A 27,471-nucleotide genomic window follows, 5' to 3' on the forward strand; every position below is an offset into this window, starting at 1 on the left:
TAGACTTGTACATAGTTAAACATGTATGGATCAAATAATGTTGAATTCTGGATTTGTAAGCAATGAAATTTGAAATAAGGGGGTAGGAACAGGACAAGCTCCTGTTCGAGCAGATGCATTCTGTACACATAGACATGAAAACGTGATGATTTTGAAGGTTTGTTTTTTCTCTTGTTGTTTCAGTTATATTTGCATGCATGGGATTTAAACTGGGGGAGAGAACCAATATTTCTTATTTCAGGGGGCAGAGAGCTCCACAGCCTGGGAGCAGAGCAGCTAAAAGCTCTGCTTCCCATGGTGCCAAAGTAAGTATCCACAGCTGGCCTGTGCAACAACCGATGCAGAGCCCATTAAAGATACTTGAAGCACTATTTTCGTAATTCTACTGTTTCAGTAACCCGGCCTTTTCACTGTTACTTTTGCAAACATTATGATGAACCTGGAGAAGTGTTTACCTTTGCTGACCGAGGCTAAAACGGCTTCATTTGATCCTACTTTGCTTTCTGCAGGGATAGGTTTGAGGGGTCATGCTTCTTTCTGATGCTGATGTTTATGGACTAGAATTTACATACATACCTGCACTCTGGATGTGTCGGGATGATACTTCAGTCTGAAGCCTGGAACACCTGGGGATCGAACCACAGACCTTCCACACCTCCCATCATGTACATTCTGCTTGTTCATTAGTGCTGCACGGTCGAATGATGCTCTCCTGTCTCCTGTGGATATGAAGTTTATGACTATTCTGAATCTGCCTTATGATTCCTAAAAAGTAGCGCATGTAGACCTGCAAGCTGAATGTTTGTACTCTTAATTTCTTCCATCTTTTTAAGTTCATGATATGTTTGATGAAACGCTCGTTTTAACATGTTTACTACAGGTTTTCTATTAAGTTTACAAACACAGATTCAACAGGCTGTGCACGCACTGGAAGTACCTTTGACCCAGTGAATGTACAGTTAGACTTAATTAGCGGCCAGCTGGATAGGATGATTCCAGTAAGCAGCACGGCTAAAGCCAGGTGGTCGTATAACAGTGACAGCGTCTCCCCTCTCCGCTTGGTTATAACCCATCTGCTCCTTCAAGGCTATCTAAGGCAAGCTGAAACTCCTTACTGTTATGCATGGGTGTCTCTGCTGGAGGTGGGGTGGGAGATCAAGTGGTGCCCATGGGGTAAAGCAATCCTCTCTACTCTGACCTCTCAGCAAGCGCAGGATTCATTATGTCCTGCTGTTGTGGAGTGAAAACAATGGTCTATCTGTGGTCGGCACTTCCTCTCATCCATCTTCTAGTCAGGGTGGGTGATTGATTAAGCAGAGAGCCGACGTCACACAACCCACAACTGTATTGTTCATGTACATACCAAACGAGACAGTCATAACCTCGTCATAGCAACATGCTATTATAATCTTTGAGTTTCTGTAAATGTCCTGTAATCTTAGTTGTAGCGTCCTCAGTAAGTAAACCCATCACGCTCAGCCTGCAAGAGATACTGAGAGAAAGCAAGTTTTCATGAAATGGGTAAAATTACTGTCTGATATCTGTCAGCAGGATAATATGCAAGTAATACAGTTTTAATCTGCTGACAATTTAGAGTCAGTGTTGGAGTTGGGATACCTGTGTATATGGGATTTTCACCTCTTTGGAGTGTCCACGTTCCATAACATGTAGAAGTACATGTATGTAAGTGCACACTTGATTAAACGGGGAGCATCTTCTCATTTCTGAAACTACATTTGGCTAAAATGCAGCCTAACCTCGAGTGTTCCTCCAGCAGCCTGGTAGATCTTTATGGCGTTATTTCCGTGCTTCTATTCTGAGCGCACGGAAAAAAAATTTTGCAAGTACAAATGTTGCATTTTGAGGAGAAAATTATTTAGAGTGAAGAAAAGTTTAATTTGAGCGAACAAAATTCATTGCTGCGTGCAGGAAATGTTCAGTGTTTGCTGTTATCCACACAGTAACAGCCCCTCTCGCTCAGTTGTTGGCATTTGCCCTCAATAGAATAGAATAAGATGAACAGAACAACATACAAATGGTAAATGGCCTGTATTTATATAGCGCTTTACTAGTCCCTAAGGACCCCAAAGCGCTTTACATATCCAGTCATCCACCCATTCACACACACATTCACACACTGGTGATGAAGCTACATTTAGCCACAGCCGCCCTGGGGCGCACTGACAGAGGCGAGGCTGCCGGACACTGGCGCCACCGGGCCCTCTGACCACCACCATACAATACAAGTACTAATAAGTAAGTAATTAATAAGTACTAATAAAATACTTTATTACATAGGAAAAAGTGCACTTGGTGCTGTTGCACATGGAGGAGACAATCATCCATTTTTATTTATTTATTTTTTCAAATTGCACAGAAAAACCAAACCAGTAGGACCACACATCATATTTATCAGGATCTCATGATATGTTTAATGGGCCGATGTGGTTGTGTTTGCAGTGATGCTAAAGAGCAACACATACTTAAATTCTAGTTCATTACTGCCGTCCCTGACCTAAAGTAACAGTTGTTACCACTGGAAATAATCTTCCTGTTTCGCTGCCTTTGAATGTAAAGTCACACTTGCTGACTTAATCAGGTGTGTTTGTTAGTAGCAGCCAGGTGATCAATCTTAAGGCCGTACTTTGTTTTCATAGGACTGCATAGAGTGATCCTCGATAAGCACGGTGCGTCTAAAATAGCTGTTAGGTAACAGTTGAGGTTTGTTTGAAATACCGACCAATGCCTGCCAATTAAAGAAAAAATGCCGCCATCTATCCTCCCTTTCTGTGATCACACAAAGAGTTAGGAATGAGCAGGCCATGTGTGCTGATGTAACCTTCCAGTGTTTTGTATGCATATGACAAACCATATATTTCAGTCTCCTGTCAAGTTGAAGGTTAACACTGTTTGCTGGCAAAACACTGAAATATTGACCAAAATCTTCTTTGCACTCGATGCAGTACCTGCAATAAAAACCCACAACGTTGACTTTAGGGCATCAAAAACTGAAAAAATTAGCCTTTTATGAGAAAATAAGTAGATGACAAGTGTAAAACACATTAAAAGGAAGGATGGAAACACTGGGAACCTAAGGCACTTAAAGAAGTGGCAAACAATGTGCTGTGAACTGTGTGTTATAGTGGCATGTGGGTCATTCAGAAAGCTGTGGATACTGTTGTTTGCACGTGTCTGATGAGACGTCTTCACACAGGGACTGACTTGGAGTGATGTGATGACATGATAGGAAAAAGTGACAATTAATGACTTGAAGCGATGATGGACAAATAACCGCGAGTGGGTCCCAACTCCAGCCTTTCAGCTCCTAGTGGAGCGACTAAGATGACTGTCAGTGACAACAAAGAATACAACTCATAGAAATATAAGGGTAAGTACTTTGGAAGGTTACCTAGGCAACTGGAGCTTGTAATGTCAACAAGGCTTAAATGTAACTTGACTGACCGTACAGTGGCCAGGAGACGCTGAATGACTTCATATTAGAGATGAGACTTTTTCCACTCAGTCATTCCCCAAGCCTTTTTACTGCGGTATTCTCATATAACAAAGTGTTTGCCTTTAAATATTAACATTAAAGTTGAACTGCCTGAGTGTCACGACAGACGGCGATCTGATAAAAGTGGTCAGTTTTGTCTTTATCAGCAGGAGGCTGCTGCAGTCAAAAGGGGGCAGGGATTATCCTGTTAATGGGCTTATTCGCGGTATTCAAAGAAACACTTGTGACCTCGCTCATGTGGCCAATGACGGGTTGCTCTGACATTATATACTCTCCCACTTTTCTACATGCCTGTCAGTCTTTCCCGTCTTTGCAATGTTCAGTCTTTTAAAGCGGCCGTTCCAGTTTAGCATGATGTCCCAGAATGCTGCTGGGTGGGTTTTTAGCAATGAAATCAGAATGTCGCTAGTCTGGTTGGCATGGCAGGTAGACACTAAACTACTCGGATAACAAACTGGCGTTGCCCTCCGCTGGCCATGTGGAACCCTAGCCCATCTGGGACAGAGGAGCTGGGATGCTGATGGACTGATAGAGTTGCTGCATGAGTGCTGTGAAACCCCGGGCAGTGTAGTGGCTTCAGGTTGAGGATTTCTGTAGGTTTAGGGGACTGGTGTATATTTAATATGGAGGAAATGTAAATCTTTGTGGTGTCATGAACAAACATGCCCAGCCTTCTCAGGATGGAACAGAGCTTATCTTGTATTGTAATAGACGTTTACAGTCCTGGCTTGGAATAGTGCTTGCTCACTGCAATACATAAGCAGTGAAATCATTACAAAGTGAGGCTTTCTTCTTTGTAACCACACTTTAGATTTTTGAGCCGTTTAGCCAGTAACTTAGATTACATGCAAGTAAGACTGGACAAAAAGACTGACGTATGTTACACTCAGTCATTGCTTGTTCTTATTTAGAGGTGTCAGGCTGGTATAACATTCATATATTTTAGCCTGTTGTTGTTTGCAAATGCAGAAAAATACATTTGCTCAATACAGCTCATAGCTGCCCGTTCTGATAGGCTGATGCAGTATTGAGCCACTTGTTATAAACCTTGCATTGAGCATGTCTCCATCCACAGGGGGACAGGAGGCCGTATGTTACTTTGATAGCGAGCTGATTAGCCCTGAAGTTGCAGAGGTTTTAAAGGTGAAAGGTTAAAGATGCAGCCTTTCATTGTCCGCACACAATGGGCCACGGCGGCGCAGGCTCTGCTGCATTGGCTGCTGCTGGAAGCCTTTCCAGCCTCAGGCTATCACGGTCAATAAGCCGTCATGAGGATTAGCAACAGAGACCACACACTGGAGAGCTCTGCTGCTGGTCTGTTATCGACAGACACGACAACCGAAACACGACTTGATCCCAGTTAGCGCCGGGCCAGATCATACCATTCACAGTAATACCGGTATAATGTTGGGCAACGATAACAAAATGAAATATGGCGATAGAATATGGGTAAAACGTGGCGGAAAAAGCATGGCGCCGATGGCGAATGAGAAGAGCGAAAGCGGATCGTTGAATGAAACAGATGAATCTGAACTGGTTTGTAAAAATGCTGCAGCTTCACTGGTGTGGAACTGGTTTAGCTTTCGTCCGTCAGATACACAACAAAGCACTATTTTTGGTAGCGCATGCTAGCGGGCCGTCGTTATTACCGTGTTGTTTGGAAAATACGACACACTTAAAATCAATCCTTTGATTTGTCTGACAGTCGACAGAGCCCCTTATAACCCCGTGTACCTTATGTATGAACTCTGGTCGTGTTTACTGACCTCGAAACGATTTTATGTGCACGGCGCTCGAAAATCTGTCAAATGTTTCAGTACGACTTTGCTGAGCTACGAAGCCGCACCGCTTGATGGATTGTCGGAGCGTTACGGCTATCGTAGGCGGAGCCTGGCGGAGTGATACGTACTGTGCTTCAACATAATATTACCGTATTGTGTGTATAACCTCTTTTTAAGTTTTGTTGATGTTATACATGGTTATGCTGAGGATATGTCGGCCAGTTTCCACTGGAAATGCCTTTTGGTTAAACTGTCAGCGAGGAATTTGCACTGTTACATTTTTATATAACTTTAATGCAAAAAACAGCTGCTTGTTTAAGTGAAAATACATCGATGGGGATTTTTGCACTACTAAAGTTGTGGAGTTGTAAAGTATTTTGTCTCGTGTCAATTATATCGTCAGTTATATCGTTATCACAAATTTTCAAATGTATATCGTGATAAATATTTTTGCTCTACTCCCAGTCACATAAACGTTGTTGTTAAGAGCTGACGAGAGAGCAGAAAGAAAATTGGAAAATGATGTGTGGCAGGACCGCTGTGCTCTCAGCGTGGCCTCTTACACACACTGGCCGGATATTGAAAGAAGACTTTCCTGCAGCACATGGTAGTGTTTTAGATTTTAAATGTGTTGTTCTTGCTTCCAAACACCCACCATCTCCAATAATCTCATTCAAATCTGTAGTGTCTTATACTCAGACCTCTCGTACGGTCTGAGTATGAGTCTAATGGAAACAGAGTAGTAGTCAGCTATGCTTAGGGTTCCAGAAACAATGGTTATTCAGAAAGCAGTGAATACTGTGCCCTAAGACACGTCTTCACACAGGAATGGACTTGCAGCGATGTGCTGAGTGGACACCATAGAGGAGAAAAATCTAATTTAAAAAAATGAACGACTTCACGGTGGTGCTGGGTCCCAGGTTAATCTTTTCAGCTTCAAGGTGAGCGCCTAAACTGACTGTCAGTGACAATGAAGAATACACTGCTGTGTATGTAAAGAGGGATGAGTACTTTAAAAGGTTGCCTAGGCAACAGGAGCTCGGATTGTCAACAGTGGTTGTAGTGATGAACGATAGTCTGTGGACCACGCCGGCGCTCCAATCAGTGTTAGTTTTGCTCATCCCCCATTATTCATCATTATAATAATAATATGTTGATACGACACTCAAATCTTGCTTGTTATAGTTTTCATGTTGAATCTCCACACGTGACAGATGTGATGAGTGTGGCTGCATCTGCAGAGACTCACTGGGTGATTTTGTGGCCGTGTGTGATGAGGGCACGATGAAGTGCAGGAGACACAGGTGGGAATCTTTTGGAAGAAACAAACAAAAAAGCGACAAACCCTTTACTGTGGTATTCTCATATAACAGAGGGGGTGTTTTTAACCCTTTTAAAGCCGGTCGGAGCGGGCACGCTCCGTTTTGCTAACTATTTTTAAATCCCGGTAGCACTGCAACCACATAAGCTAGCGCTATAATTTTTTTTGCATATGAAACCGGAGGAGTTGTACTTACATCTTATGCCATCAGCTTGCCCTAAGTCAGTTTCCTTCCACATATAGCTTTGAAAAACTGCATAAAAAGCGCTTGCAGGAACAAAAACATAATATTCCAGAAACACGCTTTGCCGATCCGATCACTTCCTACGTCCATCAGCACGAACTCTCGCATGTCCTCCATGTCCTGCCCGAAACCGGAAGTGACGTCATTTTGCGGAAATGTAGTTTTTTGCCTTCAGGGCCTCATGAGCCTATACTGGTGTTTTTAAAAGTTATGTTTGACTTTATGACTTCCTGTGTCGTTTCTGGGATGCTGAGGACTCATATTGCACTGCTGGAAATAGTTTATTTTGATGCACATGCTGTTATTTTGCAAATTTGCATCATAATATTTATTTTCGTTTTTCCTGCAGTATATGAAAATTGGTGTATTTCAAAAATAAAACTATAAAGACACTCAAAATAAATTTCCTGTGGTGGGAAACTATTTTGTGCAACTTTTTTGTATTTACAGTTTTGAGGGATAAGCCTCTTAAATTTCTCTAACTAGAAATATATGTTAAAAAAACAAAAACGATTTTCAATTTTTTTGTAGTTTATTGCACGTTTTTGAAATTTATGTAATTACTATGCACTTAATGCATGCATATTATTAAAATTTGGGCTATAATGGTTGTATTGATGTATAGCAACTTGAAATGCTCCCAAAAATGACACTACAGCCTGTAAAAATATAATATAAGCTCTGGCGGACTATGGCAGGTCTTAAAGGGTTAATTATTAACGTTGGTTTCTAACTGTAATAGGTCTCCTGCTTTTGTTACAATCTTATGGACGACACCAGTGGACGTGGAAACATTTGGCACTGACGCTGTGTCTGGATACAGCTTCACAGAGCTATAGTCGTGTTAATTGCTGTGAGCCTCACAAATGGAATCCCACTGATGCCCATTGTTGTGTGTGGGGGTGTGTGAGGAGTTAACACAAAGCACTTTTAACCAGGCTACTGTTAACCATCTTTAATAGATAGATGGTTTTTATTACTCATGTATGTTTTTGAAGTTTTGGATGCCAAAATACATTTTGTGTCAACGAAACTGTAAATGATAAATATATTTGTCCACAGTTCCATTCTCTGATTCGTGCTGATGTGGAGACAACATTTCAAAGCCTGAACCCTAAAGAGCAGTAATAAAAAAAACGTGACTTTTTTTAACAGGTTATCAGCGACTCGTTAATGATGAGGCTTATCTTAGGTACATCTGCCATACCTACACATGCCTCTTATAACTAAACTGTAATTGTAAGAGATGTAAGATAAAGACAGTTGGTGCAGTCACATAAAAGTAGGTTGTGGTCCTTCAGTCGACAAGTTCCAAATGCTTTGAGTCACATGGCAGATATAATGGCTGGAGGTGAACTTCTCTGCAGTTCGAGGTGACATCCAAACTTCTTGTCTCACTTCAAAGCTGCAGCTCCTCAGAACTGTGTGGAGGTGGGGAACTTGTTACATGGATGTTACATATGTAACGTATGTTTGTTCGGCTGACTGAGGCACGCGTGTGTTCGTGTGTGTGCTCCAGGGAGAACATATGCCCTGGTGTTGGAGGGGGGTTGGGAAGGAGGGGTCAGGTGCAGGCAGCTGGCGTGTGTCGGGTCAAGGGTCTACAGCTGTTGATAGCAGGGTGGTACACTGACACAGATGGGGGGGGGGGGGGGTTATGCACCAACATTCTGCACCAGTCTGGATGTGACTGATGGAGCTCGCTCGGTGCTATGTAAGTGAGAACCAGTCACTTGGTGGTTGCACAGATGGCCAGGCTGCTGCAGGAGGTGAGACGGGGAAAAAATGTGGGTCTAATAAAGCTGAGACAGCAAGTGGGTAACTAATATGAAGCAAACAGACTGTCGTGGGGTTAGGGGAGCCCGATGATGTGTCAGGCTGTGCATAAAAGATCCATAAAAATGTTCTCCCACTGTGTGGTCCAGCGCGGTCAGCTTTTACTGTTGCTACTAGTTTGGTGGAGACTTCGAGTCTTTGCGTACAACAGTTCTTCATACATGGACGCGGTGACACGTGAAGGAAACGTGCTGTAAAGTGCTTCCTACAGAAGCAGCATCAGATAGGAAGGTAGGGAGTATTCCCTGATCAGGGTTAGGGTTTGTTTCATAACTAATGACTGAAGCCTGGTCTCACAATAACCAAGTTAGCAAGTCAAAATGAATGATAGTGAAAACAAACGTGCACGAATGAACACACATAAGATAAGAAGGTAAGCTGTGTTAAAACTACTCATGTTGTGTTAAGTGTTGGGGATTGATCAGAGTTATAATAATATTTTGGTTTATTTTTACTTTTTATAATGAAACTTTTTTAGCTTTAATGTTCTTAATGATATGGATGTTAGAGGTGAATGTGCGTGGCATTAAAGTTCAGATGTTGCAGCGCTCTGTGATGGCAGGTGACTCACAGGAAAGCACCCAAACTTCATCAGGTTGCTTGTGAAAACTAAATTGACCAAACTGAGATCAAACCAGAGAAATTTCCTCCACATTTTCATGCTAACACATTCCCCACATCACTACAGCTCCACCACCAGTCTGTAGTGCTGATACAAAGCAGGATGGATCCCCGCTTGGAGGATGTTTATGACCAATTCTGATGGTAACTGTCGGATTTTTTTTTTTTCCAGTAGAAATTGAGATGTCAGACTGGGCAACATGTTTCCAGTCTTCTATTGTCCAGCTTTTGTGAGCTTGTGCGAACTGTAGCCTGAGTGTGAACAATGATGGTGAGGTGGCTGTGGTCTGCTCTTAGGTCCACTCGGTTGCTGTTGTGTCACACCTCTTTGACACCACACACACACAGTGTAAGGTCTGAGTGGGTCTGCCCTTTATTACTCCATGTAACTGAGAGTGCTCTTTCTGTTTCAGATTTGTGAGTACTCTGTACTGCCTCAGTTACTTTGTTTTGTTGATTTTTATTTTGGTTCACTATTTTTTGACGTCTAGTTTTAGTTGACTTGGACGCCTTGTTGGTGATCATCGACTGCATGTAGCTTTCCAGTCTTACAGTGGGAGCCCCTTAAAACTGCATTCATCTTAAAGGCCAGCAGGGGGAGACTCCTCGAGCTGCCAGATGTATTAAAGAAGGGCCCTGCTTTTCCCCTGCCGGATGACCTCGCGTAACACTTTCCTGAGGAGTGCACGATCTTCATCATTAGTTTAAATGCAACATTATGCTTATATTGTAAAGTCTCAGTGGAGCCAACAGGTTGAATAAAGCAGTATATGCATTACTATATGATACTGCAACCTGTGCTGCTCCCCACATGCTACTTAGTTTACAATCACCAAGAGGATCAGAACGAGTTTCCTTAGAGGCTTCACGCTGAGTCTTTTATAATACAGCCTGTTGTGGTGGGATTTGTCACAGGGGTGAGCATGAGTCACCAACCAGAAGGAAATAAGAGATCATCTCAATCTATTTACATAAAAAACAACATAAAATGAAGGAGATCGATGCTGAGTTTGCTAAAGTAAGACATGAATTTTAGTGATGAGGTTACAGGTGAAAAGATGTTTAAGACACTGGACTGAAACATTCACACATCATGATGCGTGAATGACGTCACTGTCATTATATTAATGCTGCTATCCTGTATATATTGTACATACTATTGTTTGAGTACTTACGATTGTTTTTTTTGTACTTTTTATATTTTACATTTATATTTATTATTGAAACTTGCACCAAGGGAGTGGCACTCCAATTTCGTTGTACTCTGTACAATGACAATAAAGGCTATTCTATTCTATTCTATTCTATTCTATGCAAGTCTCCTTTTCCACTGTGAGATCTACGATCAGAAGATGGATAAGCTATCTTTAGAAAAGCATAATAGTCTTAAGCTGTGGTGTTTAAGCAATATTCTGTTGGCACTCAAAGGTGTGTGAAACCTGCACCACTGATATCAAACAGGATGGATCCACACTTTTATGTTGTTCATGTGAAATTATGTCTGATTGTTGCAGTATCAGACCTGGCAACATTTTGTGGTGAGCTTGTGCGACAGTTTCTTATGCTTAGCTGCCTGGTGTGTTCTTCTGATGTTGGGGGGGTTTCTCTGCATGCATCCTCATCAAGCCGTGTTCATATCTGCATAGGACACACTGTGATGGGACTTTGTGGCCACACTCCCCTGGCTTACAGACAATCTAGTTCAGGTAGACTACTCTCTCCTCTGGGCTCAGCATGTCTGCTCTGCTCACTGTTGTTCGCACTGGGCTGTAGCCTCCAGACTTCCAGCTTAAATGAATGGACTGGCCTTAAATGGCCTTTGTGCTCTACCTGAGCACTCAAAGGGCTTTATGTAACTTGCCTCATTCGCCCAAGCTTTCTGTCTAACATTCACACACATTGGACATGTCCAGTACACCAGAGAGCAACGTGGGCTTGGTATATTTGGCGTGCAAACCAGAGCAGCTGTTAATAGACGACCTGCTCAGCTACCCTGAGCAGTAGCGTTGGTCAGTGTGGATGTGTGGGCTACAGGCACAACACAAGTCTGACTGACTGAACTGCCAAACTAAAAGAAGCCAAACTTTGTGCTATAACTTTTGTGTCTTACAGCAGTTAATTGCACGTTGGAGTTTGAATCCTTTTTGTTAATATTATCATAATTGCCAGTACTCTGTAACAATTGGAGCACTAACCTCGCACCTCTTTTCTGCAGGTTTTTACAGCGATCATCAGCTTGAAACTGAGCACAACAACATGGGTAAGTTCATAAACCTGCACTTACCTCAGATTTCAATCTTACTTATCTTCCCTTACTTTTCTGTTTAAGTACTAATGAAAAATATTTAGTTACATTTGCCCCCAGTATCTGTTTACTCCAAAATACATGAACTTTTCTCTGGTCCAACAACGCTGAACCTCACTTTTAGTTTCTGATCTTGAAAATGATCTTTGGACAAAGATCTCCCTCTAGTGGTAAAGTGAAATGTGAAATTAATAAATGGGTTCTAGTTTCCAATCAAAACCACAAGAGGGGGGTATAAACCCAACGACAGCCGCTTCCATCCACACGAGCATGGAGAGAGAAATCCAACAAGTGGAAATGAAATGTCTAAACACATTTACACGTTTCATAAAGCAACGAGTCTTGATGGTCTGCTTCAGCGATGTGATCTCAGAGAACTTCAATAAATGAAAGTAATCGACGTCTTTGTTGTCTTCAACATCTCTGCGCGGTGGACGCAGTGCAGAGATGCAACACGAGCTGTAGAAATGTGTCGGGAAGACGTGACTCCTGGTTTCAGGGGAAGCTGGATGCAGGGGGACAGGGTGAGGCAGTGGTCCAATGTTAAGGTCCAGGTTCAGATGAAGTTCACTCAGGACTCCCCTGGCTGCCATTGCAGCGCCAGGTGGCACCATGGAGAGGGTCATAGGTCATGCACAGTTCAAAAAGCGCTGACCTCACCGTGACTCCACGCTGACCTGTTTGTGTGCAGCTCTGCTCTCATAGTTCCTCCATAAACCTGCAAGTGTGTGTGTGTGTGTGTGTGTGTGTGTGTGTGTGTGTGTGTCTGGAGGAGGGGTCACTAAGAAGTAGAAGGAAGCCGAGAGGAACTATTAAACCTGCGCACACACTGAATGGTGGGCATTGTCAGCGTGCTGCAGGAGAAGGCGTGGATTTATGAGCCCAGGCATGATTGGGTTGTAAACTTGACGAGGTGGGTTCGCTCTGTTAGCTCTATTCTCATCCCAGGATGCTGCAGTGCACGCACTGGGCAAGGGTGACGCAGAGGTCAAGGGGGGCTGCAGAAAGCCTCCTCCGGCTTGTAAATGCTGTGACAGGGCTGGGAATTCACAGACCTCCATTCAGTGACCAAAAAAAGCCAGGTCAGGGACCGAATAGCTGCGCTCGCAGCAGCTGTTTCCAACACGAGCCCAGTACATGAAGTCCTAATATCAACTCTGTTATCTCAGAAATGTTTTTTCTTCACTAGAATCTTAATCTCTGAAGGTGAATCGTGTTGTGGTCATGAAGCAGCAGATGGTCATTTATTGGAGATGGATTTGTGCACCACGGGGCTGTAAACCCACGACAGTGTGCTGTCCTGGCTACAGATGTTCAGAGCTCTTTGGGGAAGCGTAAAGAGATGAAGTCCATTTAAAAAAAGAAAGAGCTGCACACTTCATCACTCACACGTTCATCTCCATCAGCTGGAAGTTAACTGTTTAAAAGCCAAATTCATGCAGATCTCGTGAATTCGTGCGGCAGTGACATTTGATTTGATTCTGGGAATAACTGAGCGTGTCGGAGATGAACCTCGGGCCAAAAACACCGAGTGTGTTTGGATTAATAGAAGGTCATTCTGTCTTGAACAGGGAGCCAAAGTATTACTGGGAATAATATTTTCATGTGTAAGGATCCCGGCTGCTGCATTTGAATGTCCTGAACTAGTTCTACTGAAAGTCCAGTGCAGTGTTACAATAATCTCACCTGCTTGTCATGAATGCAGGTCAGAGTCAGGTTTTTTAACTTGATATATTTTTCAAGTAATAGAAAGGAGGTCTGGTGGCCTTATTAATACGATCATCAGAACTTGAATCACAGAAATGGAAGTTAAATCTGATCAAATTTAGACAAAGAGAAAGTCTCGTCTCCAAGTTTTGACACATCTGCAGTTAATGTGAGTGCAGCTCATTGTGAACAGAGGTTAGAAGATCAGAGTAGAATGTAGCTCTGTATCATCTACATAAGAGCAGCAGGACACATTATGACTCTTCATATTATTACCAAAATACTACATCAAGGTTAAAGAGTAGTAGACCAAGGACAGACCCTTGAGGAACCCCTGACTGAAGCCTGTGCAGGTCTAAAGTCATCGATCGAAATATTAAAAGTTCGACCCTTTAGCTGTGATGTAATCCAACCAGGAAGCTGACCTGTTAAAGCAACTCATGAAGTCTTTGAATTAAAATGAAAGGGATCAAATAAAACCAGGACTGTGAGTCACTGCTGGTCCTCGGTGACTTTAGTAAGAGCTGTTACTGAAACCTTATTGGTCCTTATCATTACAGACTGTGAGAAGTTCTTCATACAGCTGTTTGTAAATGTGTTTTTTTTCCAAATATTGAGCTGAGAAAACGGTTTAGAAATATCTGTAAATACTCATGGCTCTGGAGTAGTGGAGTGATTACAGCACTTTTGAGAGAAACAGAGCTGGGTGGATGGGATCTAGATTTGTAGGTTAGCAGGTATGTGGACTCACAGCAGTAGTTTGATAAGAATGTGAAGCAGTGCTGGATAAACTAGAACAGCACACATGACCTCTAACACTACAACATTTGTTGTGGAAGAAAGAAGCGAATTCGTGACATTTATTTATTGAAAGAATTTTGGTGAATGTGGTTTTGGAGCCATTAAGTCGTTTAAAGATGGATAAAAATAAACGACTGAATTAGACTCGTTATTGTTAATCAGCTGGAAGCTGATTGGGTGATGGGCCATTTCTATAGGTTTCAAAATCAATTTGTAGTTTATGTATATTTTCCATTTTAAACATAGTTAATTTCGTGTTTTGAGCTCCACCTCCAGTCGCCCTGTGCTGACCCGGTCCTCATTCTTCTCTGACCCCCTCCCCTTCAGTGACCAATGGCTTATCAGTGTCCTTTGGTGATGGTCTGTGGTTTCGTGGTTAATCATTACCAGGTGGGGACGAGACTTTCTCTTCTCAACTTTGTCCCTGAGCAGTTGGACTGACTGGATCTGTGCACACAGTTTCCCACTCAGTCCTGTAACTGTTCTACTCAAACTAGAAACAAAGCAAAATAATGTAATATATGTATTTCATGTCCGTCTTAGTGCATGTGGACTGGTGGTATATAAAGAAAAAGAGGCCATGAAATAGTTTAAGAACATTTATTTCCTTTTGCATTTATCAGACTGGACCTGGTTGACCGCGAGCAGAAACTGATACATTTAGTTTGTTTATTGGTTTTGTTCCTTCAGTTATTATATCGAAGTTCATTCCCATAAGTTGGTGTGACAAATAAATGGTTTACAAAGTCACTCTGTGTTTACTCATATGGAATATTTTTACCTCACGTTTGTTAATGAATCAGTGACCTCTGCAGTGGTGCACATTACAAATGATGACATGTACGGCGGTTTCATGATATTTATAATATTCCAATAGTTGTTGCTTTGGCTCAGCTGTTGGAGGACAGTCCTGCGTGCAGTCCTTTCACTTCGTTGTTCTCATTGTTCGCTCTGATGTGCTAAAATATTTGCAAACAGTTACAGTGTGACAGTGAAATGAACGGTCATAGAATAGCAGAATACTGTGTGTTTACATTTGCTGCGGCCTTTATCTTCCTGGTGCTGCTGCCCATGCACGGGCAGTGTGGGAGCTGATCATCAGTAGTCTGGTATCAAGGACTGTTAGCAAATGAGAAGACGTGGAATACATTTCTGGAGTTGTCATCTGACAAAATAAACTCTTTACACAACGTCAAAGCTGCTTTTCATCTTTCTGTTTTACTAATAGTCACTACACAAAAAGTGTCACGAGTTAAAGGCTCTGAGGGAGCTGCAGACCAGCGCTGTGTTGCTGTTTCGGACGATGAGATGTGAGAACTTCAAAGCCGATGCAAGAGATGTGCCAAAGCAGCTGACCTGTAATGTAAACGTGCCTCGTGAATGCGACACTGCACGGCACACACCATAAGGGGGCAGTAGATCCCTGCTGGACCCCCACGTGACGTATGATCCCACGTGCCACCTGGACCCAGTGAACTCAGCACCCATATGGAAGTACTTGGCCTGTGCCCAGCACATGCTTCTCCTTTGTCCTCACATAACTGGGCTAACTTCATATGGCTGTGTCCAGAAGTCATTCAGGATCACCAGGTTTAGATTTTCCTGCATGCTACGGAGCAGAGCAGTCAAACACTTGCCCTGCTTCAGATGCCTCCTCTTTATTCCCTTCAGCTCACATAAAGTGGATTTCACCGTTGGCGGGGCTCTGCTGCTGCCCTCTGTGCTTTCTCATCGTTTTAGCCTTTAATAATTTACGTTGAGCCTAGATTTCGTTCGCTGTGCCTTTTTTCTTCCTTCGCTTGATGCGAGCTGCGTTGGTGTTGGACTGCAGGTCAGCCTGCGGAGTGTTTCCAGGTCAGGGAGAAGTGGGTCACGCAGTTCCCAGTGTCAGTGCCTGTAACTTCACAGTGTATGATGACAAAGCCCGACACCACAGGGATAAACAAGCACAGTTTGTGTGGCCCTGATATAAGTAGCAAACGTGTCCATCCGCCGCGTGCAGGCCTCTGTAGATAGTCCTCTTTACTCACAGTTGCAGAGAACCTGCGCTGACATTTCATTTACTCATTTATTTGTACATGAATCCCTCATTGAATGCCAGCACAGTTTACCTGGAGCTTTAGAATTGCAGCAGGCTTATCGTGGCTCCAGTTTATAGACGACGAGTGTTTTCTGCTGCAGCCGAATCCCAGATAAGAGGATTTCTTTAAAAAGGTCGACATTTAGATTTATCCTCTCTACGTTCATCTTCAGTTGTTTTTGTGCTCAGATCAAAGTATTTAACTTTTCAGTTCTTTCTTTCATAACATATCGTAATATTTTAAACACTGATATGTGCACAGAGTTTATGTTCCCTGATAATACACAGATATGTACACAAAATGGATCTGTGGCCCTCTGCTGCTTAGTAAACCAGTAAAGACCCAGGCTGCTCCTCAATGCCCCCCCAACACTTTCCCACTGTAAATGTAACACACACACACACACACACACACACACACACACACACACACACACACACACACACACTTTGGGGTCTACTCTGGCTGGAAAAACATCAGTGTGTTTGAAATTTCCCAGCATTCCCACATGTCTGCGTCTCCTCCAGTGACATATGGAAATAAGGCTCAACCCTTAAAAAAGTGTATATATTTAATCATATTTAAGGTGATTATAAACTGAAGTCATAATATATTTGGGTGCTGGTTGTGTAATTACAAAAGCCCCCCACAGCAGCCATGTCCGTTCTGTCCCTGACAGGCTCGCTTCCAGCCTTGGAATTCCTGGAATGTCGTGAAGTATGACTGACTTTGTAGCTCGTTGTATTTCCAGCCTGGCTAAAGGAAACGAGGCGACATTAACAAACAGGAGCAGAAGTATCGCTGAGGCTTTCAGTTAGTAATGGAAAACTCGGGTTGTGGAATTCGGCGTCTGGATCGTGGTGGGAGGACCGCTTTAGGCGACACTCCGAGCCCCCTGCCTACGCTGTGACTGCCCGCACCGAGGGAACAGTCGCCACAACATAACAGTAATGCTAAATAAATGCAAAGCGGCGTCCTCGATGTTCACACAGAGCCAGGATTCAGGGAATCGCCAAACAATCAGATGAAGCCTGGAAAAAAGAAAAACCTGCTGTTAGTCATTGTCAGTGATGCATCAGTCACACGATACAGTGACACCAATAATAAACCAATGATACGATCGTACAGGGAGTGGCTATAATTCTTCCCTTCAATGACATGCTGTATTCTACGATATATTAATGTTCTTAGATTATCCCATGTCCGAGTCTTTGCTCGTGTCACTCTGCTCATGTATGGAAAACCAAGTTTCAGTAAAATTCCTTCTTCCTCACTTTTCTGAGCATTTATTCTCTGATGTTAAGAATTCTCCCCTCACATGTGAGCACGATTAAAACCCAGTGTTTGTACTCGCAGGTGCTGGGACTGTGACAGGCCCACTGTGGGGAAAACCGTCTTAAAATCTTGTCTGTTTGTGGGGTTTTTTGTTATGCGTCTTTTCAGACTGTGATCCATTTGTAGAATGAAAGCATTGCTCAGAGGCCTGGAACAAACCTTCGCTTGCTCCCTGTGATCAACTTACATTTACATTTAATTGCCATAAAAAAGACAAAAAAGTAGTTTTGTAGATGCATTTGACTTTGATTTTCCCTTAAACCCCCCATCAAACCTCTGTTCATATCAGAACTTTTCTGCTTCAGTGAGACACCCTGATATGTATGCATAAATATATATGTATGATATGTATGCATAAATATATATGTATGATATGTATGCATAAAAAAGAATCTAGTAATGTTAAGTTATTATAGTGATAATAACTGATTCATTACTGCAGTAAGTCTAATAGCAGATGTTGTAACAACACACGGTGGATTTTTATGACTGTGATAAAAGTCAAAATGTGATATTGTGACAGTCCTTTTGTTAGAGATGTGCTGTTGTGTGGTGACAGTAATTGTACACTAACGGCTGCACAACAACAGTGGATAACAACGCATACAAACAGCCATGTGACGTGCTCGTTGTGCAGACGGTGCAGTACATGCGGACATTCTTAATCCTGGCTTGGTATGCTTTCAGAATTGCGCAACAATTTAAACTAAGTGATGCACTACACATGTAATATGTGCATGAAGTTCTAGAACAAAGGTGTATGTGTTGTGTATACTGACTTCATCTGCCAAGGCAGCATTTGAAGAACTTGCTGCTGGGATCCAGCCACACAGAGAGTTTCAGGATTTATTAGTCCGGCTAATAAAAGGTTCTGAAATCGCATGTTTAAAATGACCGTACTCATCATTAGAGTCCTTGTTGCTCTGAATAGGTCTTATGAACAGAGGGCTGCTGGGTAATCAGCAGCTCAGGGTGTGTCGTGTCTCCGTTTAGCCAAAGAGCTCGTTCCTGTCATTACTGTGGAAGCGTCACAGCTGGATGTTATTTAAACCTGGGTGAAAATCATGACAAGTCGTGGCTCTACACACCGCCAGCTGTTAACAGTAAACTGGTATATGTTTGAAAAGGTGTTCACAGGGCAGGGTCAGTGATGGCTATTTAAAATAAATCTTATGTACAGATGCATGCAGGGCTTCTGTGTGTGCATTCCAGTACATCCATTACTCCCATGTTACTGGGACTTAAAGTAGCATCTGCTGCTGCTTTGGCAATCTCAGACTTCATGTGTGTCACAATTACTTCTATGAACAATTATATTGCACAACATGAGCTCCCCTCCACAGGAGCCCTGCCCCGGTCACATTCATGGCTTTATTAACTGATCCGTTCCTTCGTTTGATGAACCCACCTTCTCTTCTGTCTTTTTCTTGGAGGCCTTCTACAAAAAAGCTTCTTCTTTAAACCCAGTCGTGGTGTTTGGGTAACGGGGTGTTTGAACCGCAGTCTGCATTCATTGATCAGTGAGTTATTCTGCTGCAAACCCACCGACAGCAATGAATGTTTATTGCAGCCTTTAAGAGTGAGCTCCTCCAGGGGTGCAGCTCCTCTGAGGTCTGTGCAGGAGACTCGATGGTGATCGGCTTGATCCAGAGTCCGTGTGCAGATGTGCAGACTGTTGTTTTGTTTCTTAAATGTTGCAGTTAATAAGAGCAGAACTAAAATGCATCATGGTAGAAAATCCAGAGTCATTTGTGCTGTGGTGTCCCTCAAGGTACAGTCAACGGTCGATGGTTTTCAGTCAGAGCTCAAACTCACCGACAGCGTTGAATGTTCCCCACGGGCACCAGAGAGTGACAACATTTGAATGTGTGTTGAGTTGTACAGTTGTACGAACCTGCAGATAGGACTGTCACGATACTTCGAACTTGATACTAATATTCAGTAAATACTTGATACGTGATGACATTTTTATTATCACAGGCGGGGAAATGACAAACTTAAGAGATCATTTTCAAAATATAGATTAGAGTAACACTTGTCTGTCCAGATCTATTGAGCCACAGCTTTGTCATCATATTTTCATCCTGATCAAATACAGTCGCTCGCTGTTTCTGTCTGGTCCTCCGTAGCATTTTCTCTCTTTCAGTCGAGGACTTGAAGAGATGAATAACATTTTTAGACATGAATAGTTGTGAATTAACGCCGCCTTCAACTGAATAAGCTGAATTTATCTGAATCAATGTTGCTTTTTTGACTGTTAATGTTACAGAGTGTCAGTCTTTCAGTTTGTTTTGCTAATAGTCAGCAGAATACTTGAGAAGCTAGTTGCAATGTGTCAGCAAAATTAGCGTGTGTGCTGTTTCTTTGGTTAACTCTATCAATAAACATTGAGTTTATTAGCATTGCTTTCTTTTAAATGTTACTATATGCTAGCATTGCAGAAACGATAGCCATGAAGTTAGCTACTGTACTGTACTTCATTAGCCTGTGGTTGCTAGCTGAGTAGGTAAAATCATTGATAACAGATCTTCTGGGGAAACATTGTTTACCTGGGATGATATCGTTAGCTCATCAGACGGTGTATGTTGGGTCGTAGCTACTGCTAGCTCTGTAGATAATATTAGCTAATGAGTGAACAATTTCTAGCTAAATAAAAAGGCTGGAGTATCTGGTTATTACAAAGCTTATAGCTAACATAATTAGAATATGCGGCTTATCTCATCCGATTTAGGTCTTTGACAGACCTGACCTCACTGTAGTGGTTTCTTACAGTGGGCAGTTCTGCATTTATCTGATATTTATTTGTTTCAGCCTCGGATGATCCCGGAGACATTGTGTGGTTTATCTTCGTGCTATTTTGTCTGTGCTAAATGACTATAACTCGTATTTGCCAGGTAGAAACAGACCAGCTAGAGTCCAACCCTGACTCAGTGACAGGATGGACTTCTCCATCTCCATGTTTTGGTCTCGCACTGAGACTGCAACGCCCTGCGATGTCCCAGCAGCCAGAGGTTTGATCCTGGGACGTACACCTCCTGCCACAGCTCTGCACTGCTGCTGATGCATGAAATCCTGCAGCAAACTGTGGCCATGACAAACCTGCACGGGACTCACTCAGTGGGTTATGTGGACACAGACTAACTGCGTTTGTGTTAACAGGTCAAAAAATGAATCCGTTTAAATCTGCAGGGTGCTGCTGCGAGCCCCTCTCATCAGCGGTGTTACTTTTGCACGGACAGAAAGAGCAGAGCTGGCAGCAGCGCCGGAAGCTTCCATGCAAAGACCAGCCTGTGCGTTTGCTCCACCTCAGCTGGAGTCCCTCTTTAAAGGGTTAATATTGTAATAATATATGAAATGTTGCTGCCAATTGACCTATCTCAAGAATCCTATACTACTTATTGAAATTATTTTAGTTTTAATAATAAACATCAGCAGCTGTACGGGTGTGCAAACATGCTGTTCTATAAAGGGTTAAAATCCCAAAAGTATCATTAAATACGAGTCGTTTTTAAAAAACTGATATTTTCACAGCTTTTTTGGGGAAGTTGCCGTTTTGTGGTCACGAGTGTCAGATGTCTTTTTTATTTTGACGTTAGATTATTTGCTGCAATCATACAGCAGTTTAAGGGAAGGTGTCTGTCGAAGCGCTCGAATTAAACTACCTCAAACTCTGAGCAGCTGGATAGTTACTGTCTGCTTATTGCAGCTCTTTAATGAGACATGCAGTACATGTTAAATTATTACCTGTCGGGTAGTAAAGAGCTTTTGAAAAATCCATATTTGTCTCACACAGAGACACGTCTTCCCTAAAACTGCTCTAACGTCAGGTGTGCCAGTCGTTTCTGTGTTATGTGGTTATAAAGGTGAGAAATATTAACTTTGAAGGTAATTTCCCACAAAAACGACAAGCTGTGCTGTTTCACAAGCCTCGGTGTCTGTCAGTGTGCGCTGCTGTGTTTGTCTTGGCCTGCGTGGAGCACCTCCATGCCAAAGCACGTTACCACCCTTGTTGGCGTGCAACCTCGAGTGACGAGAAGCCGGCAGGAGCGAGCGAGGAGAGGCGGTGATGCAAAGGTTGTGGTTTCCTTTAATAGCCCCGCAGACACGATGAGCGCCATCGTCTTCGTTTTCACTAAACTACCGAGAAAACTGGAGTGTCTGCGCTGAGCCGGCACTGCTGTCACGTTCAGCCTGAAGCAGAAAAGAACACAAAAGGAAGCCGGGGTAAAAAATCAGACAAGTTGCAACTGAAAAGACAAAAGATAAGAGTCAGTCAGGCTGGTGGAAGGAGGCGAATGAGTGTGATCAGAGAATGCTGCCGTGCCCCACAGCTGAAACTAGTGCACTGCAGTGTTGAGCTAGTTAGAAATTACTGTTCCCTTTACCCTGCGCTGAACCTCAGCTACTGCTCTGGGAGTGCGCCTTCCTGTGTTCGCCTCTTTGAGGTTGGAAAATCATGCAGTCATGTTTTATTAATGCTCTCTGTGTGTCTGTCTCGCGCTCCGTCTTTCTCTCCCGTTTTGACTGCTTCCCCACAAAAGTGAAGAAGAGATTTGGAACAGCGTGTTTTATTTGTTCTGCATCCTCTTTTCACGTTGAATCGAGCCGCTTTATGTAGGTTGAGGTTTTGATTTGGAGGGGAACTGAAACCGGTTAGCGAGGTCGGGAATATATGATGCAACTCATTGTGCAGAGATTTGTTGCAGTTGTGCAGGATTAGTGTTGAGATGGTGGATGTGCACATTCTCCTGCTTTCTGCATAATGAATGATCACTTTGGGAAGAGAGGCACGATTCACTCTCTGCCACTTTGACACAGTTCACTGACCGTGGACGAGACATCACTGGAATTGAGTGTTGTCGCCCAAAATCATCGGAAACCTGGAATTCTGAAGATTATTTGTCCGTCAGAATTAAATAAAAGGGCCAACATGGCGTCACTCTGATAAATAGGTAAATACTTGTCTTTATTGGACCGTAGCCTGTGAGTCACTTGGTATTCCCACGTGAATTTATGAGCCGTGGTCAGGCAGACGAAACGGTTTCTTTTCACTGAATAAATTCTCCCTCGTCTACCTAATTTCCTGCAGTGTGTTTGCTCTCAGACGAGGTGGGAAGTAATAATTTTTCAGGCCCCTTGGCTCTGGCTTCAATGGCTTCCCCTCCTTGGCATTTGGACTTTTTGGCTGCGAGCCCGAGATGCACAAAAGCTTTCCCCCACTCGACTCCCACTTCCTGTGTGTTAAGGGGCTACGCATCCACGCCATCACCTCAAACCGATGACTTATTGAACAGTTTTAGGTGTGGTTGCACTTCCTTTTTTCCTTTGAATAACACTCCTACTGGTGTGGGTATTATCATAACTGAAAAAGTTTGCATAACTGACAAACTTTAAAAAGGTTTAGGGTGTAAAAATAGCCGAGGGCGAGCATGAGAGGCTGACGGGGCCAGAGGGAAGAGTGCGACAGTGTGACTGAACCAGTGTGAACCCTGCGTCGTCAGCACATTCCTGGGGTTGGACAATGAGAAGCACACTGTGTACTGAGTGGCGCTGCCTGCATAGCTGGCTGCTGTGCAGCCAGGAGTACGTGCTGCCTGAAGTGAGGCCAATGCAACACAGATGCACAAAATTCTGCAAAATGCTCGATGAGCTGGGGAAAAGTGACCAGGGTGACTGTGGCACTGTCCCTTTGGTACCGTTAACCCTGCTGAAAAAGCCCGATGACCTAAACACTTGCTTAAATTGAAAAACGTGGTCTGTGTGGAAATCTGTTCTTAGAGTAGAACAACAGGCCGTGATTTTTATTGGACTGGGATTCGTTCGATTTAAGGTAACTGATCCTGGATTAGAGGCTGAATGATTCCAAACTCCTGGAAACTCGCAGTATAAAATCTTCTTGTGCCCTTCTCACAAATGCAAGGACCCATAAAACCGAACGTATTTAGGAAACGTGTAGTATCGGTTCCTGCCGCTGACCATCCAAAACTGTCCTAACATGTGCGCGTTTCCTCTGACAGTACAAATGTTATGCACCTAGTGTAACTGTAGCCACAGTTAACCCAACACTCCCAGCACAGCTCCAGTGCTTGTTCAAAAATAGGCTACTCAGGCTGGGAGCCTGCCAGCATATGCTCTCACACACTTTCCCATTCCATCAAGCCTCTTGACAATGATCATTATACAGTCCACCGGCGCTGGGAGACATCTCCTAATGGAAGAGCACGAGGAGATTAAATCGCTAAAATCACTTGGGCTGCGAATGATCCTCTTGGTGGGCAAACTCAATCAAACCCAACAAATATGCCTTAATTGCTGTGTCAGTCGCAAAATAGGCTTAAAGTCAGATTGGACGTTTTAATATCTGCTCGATTAAGAAGTTTTATAATGAGATGCTGCAGTGCAGCGGGGTCACTCTGTATCACATTTAGCTGTCACGCGTTTCCAAAACGAGCTGTAATGCTGGCTTCATGCCGTGCATTCGGGATGATGTCACTGGATTGCTCTTATATTGAAAACTGACGGTTCAAGTTGCTTTGATTGGTAAGAAAAATGAGCAAATGACATTTTAAACATTATTTTTGGTATTAATTTGTCTGCTGGCAGCATCGCATTCAAAACACAGGTGCACAAACGATGCCAGAGAGTCTGTGTACAGCGTCTTATTAATGCATTTGGTTTTCGAATATCACATTTAACATGTTTGGGACGTCGCAGTGAAGTTCAGTTTGAGTTGAGTCGGTCAGATCACAGTCGTCTCTGCACTACAGCATACCAACATCTACAAGCACTAATCTAAACTTTGTTATGTTGTTTTGGAAAAATGCAAACGTGTCGAGGTGGTGAGACACTCTGCAGCCTCGACTCTAGAAAAGCACACAAAGATGTCGTCATTTTGCATAATATTTAAACATTGATCGTCTGTGACAAAGGTTGGTGCTGCGTCTCAAAGCTCTGGGCTCGGCCGATTTCATGGTTCAGTGTTTGTCTACAAGTACAGGTTCTCAAAATATTTTCTGTGCATATTTCTGAGGATCTAGCAGACGTTTACAGTCGTTCAAAAGCATACTTGCTGAACTTGCAGCGTCCATGCCAGGCCCGCTCCAGTGCAGGGACTTCCTCAGGCGGAGTGCCAAGCCTTTCCAGAAACTCCCTGCCTCCACGTGCCATGGATCATCTCGTCATGGCTCCAGGGGTTTCAGCGCCTATTCCTGCTGCCAGTCCCTTCCTCGGCATTAACCCGTGACTCTTTCTTACCTCTCCCCCCATCTCCTTGTCAGTTCCTCGTCGCAGCAGGCTTGCATCCTCCCCTTTTCCCTGCTGATTGGCGTGCTTCTGTTTTCCCTCTCTCTGCCTCTGCACCTTTGAACCCGGCGTCGATGCACTTGATCGCGTCACGTCAGTCTGGCTGCGGCTGACTTATCCACTTCTGCAGCACGCCTGAGAGAACTGCACTGTATGTCACACTGCTCTCTCTTCTCCAAAGCTGTGTCGGCTCATTTCGGTCGTGAGCACCGAGGCTGATGAATATGTATCTGCGGCTCCTTCTCGCAGCAGTTTTGAGGATCTCTAACAAAGCGGGATGAGAGAGCCCTTTGTGGCTGTCTGCTGGATTTAACCGTGACATTTCTCTGTTGCCTGCTGCCACCTTTTATCTTCGACAGACTCTATTCCCAGGTCGCGCTCGCGCCCCCCTTTGAACGCTGCATTGTCAAAACTCAGACCCGCAATCCGCATTTCAGCTATGATGTATATCGTTATTAGCGTCTCTTTGAGCCTTAGTTGAGTCAGAAATGTTTCACTAACAACACTGAAAGAAACCCAAAAAGCTCACTGATGGTACATAATCCATGTTTTTTAATATGTGGAGTCGCCGCAGTGCAGTGGCGGGAACTCGAGGATCAGCGTTTCCTCTGCACTCCAATTCGCTGCAGTAAATCGCAGCGAGCGGTGAACCAGGCCGTCGCCATCTTCGTCATTGTCATCGTCGTCGTCTTAAACCACCTTCTGCACCCACCCCACCCACAAACAGCGGCTCAGAGCGAGGCGAGCCAAAATTGTGATTTCATATTTGTGTTATCAGTGGGAGGCAGCAGGGGAATGACCTGGATACTGCTCAACCTTTACTCCCGCCCGTGCCGCCTTACAGCCAGGCGCTGGATGGAGCTCGCCCCGTGAGCAGAGCTGCTGTGGGACGCAGTGAAACACCTCGTTGTCACACCAGTGATGAGGGCGTCTTTACTCTGCCGTCCCTCTTTCCTGCACCACCCCGTCCTCCATGTTTAGCGCCGTTCTTCCTAAGCTAAACCGAGCCACCGCGCTCCGTCTGTATTTTGTCTTCGTTTTATTTCTATGAAGCCACGTTACCCGAACATCACAAAGCATTGCGCCCCGTCCCAGCAGGGGATTGTGGGGACACTGTGCCCTCAATGCGCTGCTCTGCGCTTTGTGCTCTGTTGACCCGATCAGCTCCGCCTAAGCCTGAGTTAAGCTCATCTTTTTTGTCCTACTGTATTTATGAAAGACGGGCGAGCGTCGAGCAGATATCGACGTTCGTCGGACGCTGCGGTATAACTCGGGGACGTCTGAGTTGGAACGCCGCAGAGGTCGGAGTCGGCTGATCCTCTGCGGTTTGACGGCAGAGTTGCCGAGGCCGCTGCTTTTCGGATAGTCGCTCGGGGACTTAACCTCCTCCTTTGGCACCTTCCCCCTCTCCCTGTGTCTCGCTCTCTCTAGCAGAGGAAAATCTCTGCTGAATTTGTGTCTCCTTTCAGATTTCTAAGAGGCGTTAAACCTTTCTGGATTAAAGAAGCTAATCTGACAGGCAGAAGATTGTATTAGCCTGAGTGTTGGCAGAGCTTTTAATTTCTCCTCTCCTTTCATCCCCCCCATCCCGACTGCCTCTCCTGCTGACCTGCTCGATGGTATTATTGTGTTTTTCCTTTTGAATTACAGCAAAAACATCCACATCTTCCCGCTAGTCACGCTCCTCTTTCCGTCTCGCACGCTCTCTATCCCACTCCTTCCATATCTCGCCTTCCTACCTCTCTTTCTCTCCGGCTCTTCCAGCAGTGACAGCATACTTGCGTGAACCCATGATTTATCATTTGCTAATCCGTGCTGATTATGGAGCTTTCCACGCGGCCCTTATCTGTTGCTGAGCTCGCTTTTCACTCCGTAGCTGCCAATTATCTTTGAGGCAGCCTGCAAACAGACCTGTCTCTGTCAGCCAGCTGCACAAGCGCCACCGAGGCCTCTTACTCTGTATACACAAGTGTGCGTGCACCGGAGCGCTGCCGACAGCCTCCCTGGGCACATGTATTTTTGGTGCTTATTGAAATGTCAGCACTGAAAAAGCTCAATAAGGTCTCGCCAAGCCCCACTGCAGAGGGGAGGGACGGGAAGCTTGGAAAAGTAACCTCCATCGTGCACACTCAAAGCTGGAGCCCGAGACAAAGCCACTGCACCCTGAAGTTTGCGTGTTAGTGTATCAGCATCAAGGTCAGGAGGGATTCGTGCGAGCTGCCACCTACGCAGTCAGGATGGGAGAGCTGGGACGGCGATGCCTCGTCGTGACTCGCCCAACACTTCCTCTAGCTGAGCGGCGGCACGGCCAGCGTTGGCATTTGACAGCACGAGGTCATCGAGGGGAGCGAGGCCTTGCCCGCGGGGAGGGTATGCAGATCACGGCGGTGCTCAGCTGACGCGGCGTCCAACCGTCAGCGTAATGGGAAGTGACATGCACATCAGAGCAATGTGGGTCAGAGCTCCAGACGACCAGCCCACGGCCTGTATCTGCTCTGCCTGTCTAATCTGCTGCAGCTCGACCAGACGAGGCTCCCTAATCGACCTTGATATTCAGTGAGCACACATTACCATCTCCCCTTGTGCTTCAAACACACTCACGCACACACGAAGGGACCATCTG

The 27,471-nt window shown here is 44.2% G+C and overlaps 1 protein-coding gene across 1 annotated transcript in view; it reads left to right on the forward strand.

Annotated features, from left to right (window-relative positions):
• The window catches only part of nr6a1a (nuclear receptor subfamily 6, group A, member 1a), a 118,930-nt gene that overhangs the window by 17,109 nt on the left and 74,350 nt on the right, over positions 1 to 27,471 (forward strand). Inside the window, exon 2 of the mRNA XM_086313194.1 lies at positions 11,533 to 11,577. Coding sequence (XP_086169320.1) covers positions 11,533 to 11,577 — 45 coding nt within the window. The remainder of the gene's footprint in view (positions 1 to 11,532; positions 11,578 to 27,471) is intronic.

Source organism: Aulonocara sp. 'chitande type north' Nkhata Bay, linkage group LG12 (assembly GCF_057382095.1).
Source record: "Aulonocara sp. 'chitande type north' Nkhata Bay isolate Kocher_YH1m ecotype deep benthic linkage group LG12, A_spYH_male_GT1.1, whole genome shotgun sequence".
Lineage (NCBI taxonomy): Eukaryota > Metazoa > Chordata > Actinopteri > Cichliformes > Cichlidae > Aulonocara > Aulonocara sp. 'chitande type north' Nkhata Bay.